The sequence below is a fragment of the Lolium rigidum genome, chromosome 4 (genome assembly GCF_022539505.1).
Source record: "Lolium rigidum isolate FL_2022 chromosome 4, APGP_CSIRO_Lrig_0.1, whole genome shotgun sequence".
Classification (NCBI taxonomy): domain Eukaryota; kingdom Viridiplantae; phylum Streptophyta; class Magnoliopsida; order Poales; family Poaceae; genus Lolium; species Lolium rigidum.
In genome coordinates this window covers 11,703,714-11,710,815 of record NC_061511.1, presented here as the reverse complement: position 1 = coordinate 11,710,815, position 7,102 = coordinate 11,703,714, and the positions used below count along the sequence as shown (strand labels likewise).

At 45.0% G+C, this 7,102-nt stretch overlaps 2 protein-coding genes across 2 annotated transcripts; one reads left to right on the top strand and one right to left on the bottom strand.

Moving 5' to 3' along the window:
* The first annotated feature begins 212 nt into the window (after window positions 1-212).
* On the top strand, window positions 213-2,887 carry LOC124708425 (universal stress protein PHOS34-like). The gene is made up of 4 exons (XM_047240105.1): window positions 213-491; window positions 2,119-2,228; window positions 2,317-2,435; window positions 2,526-2,887. The coding sequence occupies exons 1-4, from the start codon at window positions 308-310 to the stop codon at window positions 2,611-2,613; spliced, it is 501 nt and encodes a 166-aa protein (XP_047096061.1). The 5' UTR covers window positions 213-307; the 3' UTR covers window positions 2,614-2,887.
* Window positions 2,888-3,214: 327 nt separating this feature from the next.
* Window positions 3,215-3,757, bottom strand: LOC124706157 (DNA-directed RNA polymerase V subunit 7-like). The gene has a single exon (XM_047237809.1). It carries the CDS (start codon window positions 3,755-3,757, stop codon window positions 3,230-3,232), a length of 528 nt encoding a protein of 175 aa, XP_047093765.1. The 3' UTR covers window positions 3,215-3,229.
* Between the last annotated feature and the right edge of the window lie 3,345 nt (window positions 3,758-7,102).

The following is a 7,102-nucleotide window of genomic DNA, read 5'->3' as shown; positions in this document are numbered from 1 at the left end:
AAATTTCCGGCAAAAATCATAAAATTTATCCAGATTACAATTGCTTCTTGCAAAGGACGAAACAGAGGTCAATTCCCAAACCTGTCCCAGCCCAGCAGTGTCAATGTGGATGCCCTCAATCATGCACACATGTAATAAGGCATCAAATATCCTGGCCGACAAGGCCACCACTAAATACCACCACCACCGTCGTCCTTGATTGCTCCAGAGATTCTCTGCCCTTCCTCTTCCCGAACAGCGGTGACCTCCACCACCACCACCACCACCGCCTGTGCTCTTCTTCCACCCAAGAACCGAGCAAAGGGAGATGGCGACGGAGGGCGAGAGGTGGGTGGGCCTGGCCGTGGACTTCTCGGAGGGGAGCCGCGCGGCGCTCAAGTGGGCGGCGGACAACCTGCTCCGCACCGGCGACAGCCTGCTCCTCCTGCACGTCGTCAAGGACCCCGACTACGAGCAGAGGGAGACCATCCTCTGGGAGGCCACTGGCTCGCGTACGTGCTCTGCTAATTCAACTCATCCTCCTCCTGATCTGCATCTTAATTGCTCCTTGCGCCCACAAAACAACTCGATCCGTGCAAGATTCGGGTCTGTACGGGCTGCGTCAGCGCAAGGATAACCGTCGCGATGATCCGCACGCTTGTGTTCTTGCTGATTACCCTGCTCGTCACTGCCTTGCTTCTTGGATTTGACCAGCTCTTCTTTGCTGTACCAGAGCAGAGCAGCATCCACATCCTGCTCTGCTCTGGTCTGGTGGTATGAGAATTACACAAAAGATAGATTAAAAAGTAGGCGAGGAACCAACTGAGAAAACATGAGCGTGTTTTGATGACGGAGCACAACTGCTGTGCTTTCTCGTGTTGTGTGTTTGTTGGAGAGAGCAGAGCTGGGAGATCAATTTATTTATGGGGTGTTTGGTTTAGGAAAAGAAACAGACAGCGAATTGACCATCTGATCCAAAATGGCTCTAACCTTTTCCAAAAAAGCCTCCAGATATTTTTTTTCCAAGCGATCCAACGAAGGATCGAATTTCATTATCATCAAGATAACGAAACATAGACCAGAAGGTCAACAGCATCCAAGTGTGCCACACAGAAAAGAAAAGGAGCGCCGCCTAGAGCTAGCGTTTTTGGAGACCACAACGCAAAAAAGCCCCCAGATCTAACCTGTTTGCTTGGTTTGAGGAGCAGAACGCTTCGATCCATCCCCATGATGAGATGATACCCCACGTTTCTTCAGTTGAGGTGAACTGCTGAAATGGCCGAGAAAAGGTTGCATATTAGAGGTGACATCGGAAGGATGGTCGTCTCTTACAAGTTCTTTTAGTTTCTTCATGAGTTTATTTGCTTTAGGGATGCAAGCGGAATCCCACCAATAACCCACCTCTAGTTAGCTTGACACCTTAACTTGCTTGTTGTGTTGTATAAAAAGCCACCAGCGGATTACTGGTCTACTACCAGATCACGCAATTGTGTTCGTCAGATGCCAATTGTGCAGCCAAATAGATTGCTGAAGCAAAATAGATTGCATTCGGGTTTTTTGATGCATGATCCTTGTCAGACCTTTGTTGAATAAAATAATAAAGAAAGCTGTATGCATCCGATCGATACAGAGGCAGGGGCTTAGTCTCCATTTTGAAAAAAAAATAGATTGTTGAATGATTTCTAACCATTTCTTTCAACTTGCATATTAAAATTACTCCAAAAAGTATCATTCTCCCCAACCAATACAATAACAAGTTTGAGGTAGAGAAGTGGCATAATCCCTTTTTTTGCTGTAGAGAAGTGGCCTATTCTACTTGCTACTCTTGAGCAATTATATTTCGCAGCAATGTGTCTGCATAAAGATTACAGAACTTGAAAACTCTCAATCATTGCAAGCTCTAAACAGTGCTCGTAAAATTTCTTGTTAACTGAAAACATAGATGTTTGAAGTTATTTCCTTTTCCTTTTTATAAAGTTTATTATTGACCATTGAATTGCACGTCTAACATTTCTAGTTCATGCAATTTTTGTGTGAAATATTCTAGCACGCCACTTCCTTATTTATCAAAGGTTGGTTTATAGTTAAAACCAGCCTACTGCTTACTGTCCTCATCGCTTGCTTTGTTTAATCTCACAGCTTTGATCCCCCTCTCTGAATTCTCTGAGCCTTCGATTCCAAAGAAATATGGGGTGAAGCCTGATGCTGAAACATTGGACATGCTCAACACTATAGCCAAGCAGAAGGAGGTGATCCCACAATACCATCAAGTATTATCCTCTTACAGCTCCTTGCCACATTTGCTGTAATATGGTTCTGCTTTTCTTTTGTTCGCAGGTTACAGTGGTTTCGAAAGTCTTGTTTGGAGATCCCCGCGAGAAGCTGTGCCAAGCTATCCATGACATCCCCATGAGCTGCCTGGTTATCGGGAGCAGGGGCCTTGGAAAGCTCAAAAGGTATTACCAAGTGAATTCCAAACTATTCTTCAAGTATATTGTTTGTTTGATCATAATACGGTGCTAATCCTTAGCATCTTTGAATTGCAGGGTGCTCTTAGGCAGCGTCAGCGATTATGTTGTGAACAACGCTGCCTGCCCTGTCACAGTTGTGAAGCCACCGACCACCCACACCTGATCGTATTGTCGAAAATATCCACATGTGCTTTAGTTTGCTGAGTGCTATATATCCCGTTAGCTGAGGCAACTTATTGGACCATGCAGTATTATTTGTTTGTAATAATAGCAACCAGCCTGCTGATTGCTGAAGATACCCTGATGTATATTTTGCGCATGTGTTGTGTACAATTGTGTGCCTATCTTCAGTATTGGCGCCGCTGTTCGTTGCATCAGTGATGTTAATATACAGTTTCTAGAGTCTGAATAAGTGGATTCTGGTAGTTTTCTGGACAGACCTTTTGCCTAGATGTCCATCGCAGATGCTAGTAGTAGTAGCTTCAACATCAACGCCTAGTTTGCTGAAGCCTAAATATTTCTTTTGACGGTAGATTATAACTATAAGTTTGGTTCAGCATCTTACTGCTTCAGTCAAGGGCATGTTCAGCAATTCCAATATGCAGAATGTCGCAAGAAGCCTTTCCATAGTTCACAGCTAGAGCTTGCATCAGCTACCGCAAGTTACAGCAACCATGTCCTATCAGCCACCGCGACAGCGATGGCTCACCTAAGACTCATCCATCCACCCTGGATAACAGAACGTACAGCAGGGACCATGTTTAACCTGTCAAAGCAGCTTACAGAGGTCCGAGGAAATCGCCAACCATCGTCGCAAGGAGCTGGAACTGTCGATCTGCTTTCACCCAGCGAAAATCCAGGACCTTGAAGCGCACGATTGTGCCCTTCTCCAGCTTCAAGTGGTCTTTCATGAACATCGGGTTGTCGCCACCAATGTACCTGTAGTCGCCCATCGCCTTGTACGACAGAAAGATGTTCTCTATCAGTCCAGATTTCAGGAACACGCCAAGCTCGAGGATCTTATCCACAGAGCCGACCAAGGTTTCACCCTTCCTGGGCTTTTGAGTGAGGCAGGTGAACGTGACTGGGAAAGAAACATCCCCAGTCAGCTCACAAACTTCCCCTTCAGCTATTGCGTTCAGCTCATTGACAGCAATGTAGTAGCCATGCTCCTCGGAGGCTTTCCTGCATTTTATGTCCTCCAGGAGACGCTCAATGATGGACTTGCGGAGCAACAGGCCCTTGGGGCTCATCTGGTCAGGAAAGATCAGTACATTCCATGACATCTCCGCCTCATGAAAAACCATGGTTGATTACCTGCCAAAAGGCAAATTCATAAAAGGTATCAGCCTTTTAATGGAGCATCAATCCTTCGCCGAATACAGGGTAGAAAAACTGTAAATGCATTTCTTCTGTTATAGCGGTCATACAATTGCAATTTTACGGTCCCTCAACAAATTCAAAATTAAAGTAGAAGAAATGGTCCATAGTGTTTCTACTTCCTACAAATGACTAGGACCATGGTATTTGACTATTTGTACCTTTGTATCTTGTATTAACATCATTGTGTAGAAACTATTATATAACGACAGACTAGGCATGCTACACTAAAAGCTTGAATTTATGGTTTTAGAACTTCTACATTTTACATTCTGAGGAATATATACCTGTTTGCTATAGATTGTACACAGTAGTTGCGGAAGAAGTGATTTTGTCTTCAACTTGTATAAATGTATCAAAATAGTTGTGCTGCAGCATCTTTATGTGAAAACTTCACACAATGTCAAAACACGAAGGGAAATAATTCACAGGTTCTGTTCTCAATACAGAGGATGGTGCCCTATGGACTACACCATTTAACATACAGTGATGTCACTGACTCACTGTACTGTGCACGGATTTTAGACCCCGTGTGGCTCGCCCTGTGTATACAGAAGTGTTTTGCTGCTGGTTCATTCGCCCCCGCAACTCAACACCAGAGAGGACCTCTCTGGCAGGGTCCAATTAGAGGTGGAAAGCTGTCAGATTTCTATCAGCATCTGAATGCTACAACCATTAACACTGCTAGATTTCTGCCATCGTCAATGCTAATTTTAACAGTGGGATATAGACTATATAACTGCACCAAGGTAGAATGGGTTCACAATTTCAACTAACTTACTGAACATGAGCTAATTAATATCTCAGCTTCATGGCTCCTTTTTTGTGCAAGATTTTGTTAGGATAGCATGAAAGCACTTCTAAAATAACCAATTGGCCGTTATATAAGAGGAACACCAGTAGGAGGAATGCGACGGTTTTGTGACGAAGTTGGTGGAATTTTGGTCATATATCCAAAATTGGTCATCCTTCCATAAAATATTTCCAATGCTAGCTTGGTGATATATCTTGAAGGACGTTTTATAAATACAGAACAAAGAACTTACAAAATGTAGAGTATTACAACACGGCACACTTAGCGCGGATGGATGCATGACCTGCTCCAATCGGACGGTGCAGAGGGGGGCAAGACGGTACTCCAACCGTTCGTGCCATATAATACGAGGACTAATTTTTTGTCGGCGCCTCACCAGCAGCTCACTAGTACACCATTTAGCATACACAGATGTACCATGCACGGGTTTTAGAGCCCGCGCGGCTCGCACTGTGTATACAGAAGTGTTTTTTCCGCTGGTTCATTCGCCTACTTGCAACCCAACAGGCCAACACAAGAGAGGACCTCTCTGTCAGGGTCCAATTAGATGTGGAAAGCTCTCAGAATTTTATCAGCATCCGAAGGCTCCAACCATTGGCACTGCTAGGTTTCTGCCATCATCAATGCTAATTTTAACAGAGCAATATAGCCTAATATAACCGCAAAAAGGGAGGCATGGATTCACAGTGGCCGTTAACTTACTGAACATGAGCTAATTAATATCTCAGCTTCATGGCTGCTCTTTTGTGCAAGATTTTGTTAGGAGAGCAAGACAGCACTTCTAATATAACCAGTTGGCCGTTATATAAAAAGAACACCAGTAGGTGGATCTTTGGTCATATATATATCCAAAACTGGTCATCCTCCCATAAAATATTTCCAATGTTGGTCTGGTGATATATCTTGAAGGACGTTTCACAAATATAGAGCAAATAACTTTTGTTAAAAAAAGGAGAGTATTACAACAAATCACACTTAGCGCACGACAGATGTGCGACCTGCTCCAATTGGACGGTGCCGAGGGGGGCAAGACGCCGTTCACGTCATATTATACTGGTTAATAGAGGACTGAATTCTTGTCGGCGCCTCACCAGCAGCTTACTGGAGCACTCGCCTGCCCCTCCAGCCAGCTTATTTGGTTTATCTATTCAAGGTACCCTTCCCTGTCTTAATTGGAGTATTTCTCAAGAATGGTTTACTATTACAGATTTACAGATTGGTTCATCTTCACTCTCCTACTACTCAAACCCTCTCAATTTCACAGAAATTCCATCTCACAGACCTAGGGTTTCCAAGACATGTATCAGAAAATGTGTGAATGCCGTCTACTATCTACAGGCGGATTGAGAGATCGGATGGGGTTTAGGTAAACCCCCACAATTTTGGAGGCAAACTAGATTTTTTTCAGGACAATCGAATCTGAAAAGCGACCTGATGGATTGCTCCAACGAGAGATCCGGGTTTGGTTGCTCAGATTCAGCAACAAACGAAAATGATCGTTGCTTAGGAATACAGAGACGAAATCCCTACGATTTTTTTTAAACTGAAGGCCTCAGCCCTGCTTTAAATTAATAAAGCACCAACAGAACCATACAAAGTCGGGATACATAACGAGCAAACGCTCCCACACCGCACAATACCAACACACAGGTCCCCAGACCTAACATAAGCTAAGATTCAAGATGCAACAACACAAGATAAAGGTTCAACACAACATCTAGCACCATCCCCCTGATACATGGCGAAGATGAAACATGGCGACATCAGGAGCCCGTCGACACCGCCAGATCCACATGCATCCGCCGAAGAGAGTCCATCGCCGCATCCACGAGTCCTCTATCCTTCCACTTCACCAGCATCCTCCATTGCTGCATGTAGATGATCATTTTTAACAAGGCATCAGCCGGTTTGCCAATAAGAACGCCTTCCATAGTTAGCTTATTACGAATATTCCATAAGACCCAAGCTAACGCCGCGAAGGAGAACCAAACTACTCGTCTATACGCCCCGGTCAAGCCATGAGAGATAGCAAGGAAATCGCTTGCCCCTGCAGGGTTCCAGGAGCAATGCAGGAGCTCCCTAACTCCCGCCCATAAGAAACGTGCCAAGGAGCATTTAAAAAAGATATGGTCGCAGTCCTCAGGCTCACCACAGAGTGTGCAAAGCCCATTAGACGGACCTCTCCATTTGGCCACCTGCATAGAGCAAGGCAGTTTGCCCCAGAGGAGTTGCCACAAGAATACCCTTATCCTAGGTGGCACCCTCGTCCGCCAGACCTCCCTAAAGTGCGTGACCGCCGCGCCCTGTGACAGCCGGCAGTAAAGAGACTTAGCAGAGAAATCGCCAGAAGCCTCCAAGCGCCAAGAAACCAAGTCGTCTTCAGCGCTGGCCTGGGTGAAGTCCAGCTCCCTAGTGAGATTGTCCCATTCAACCGTCTCAGCAAGGGAAAGGACGTCTA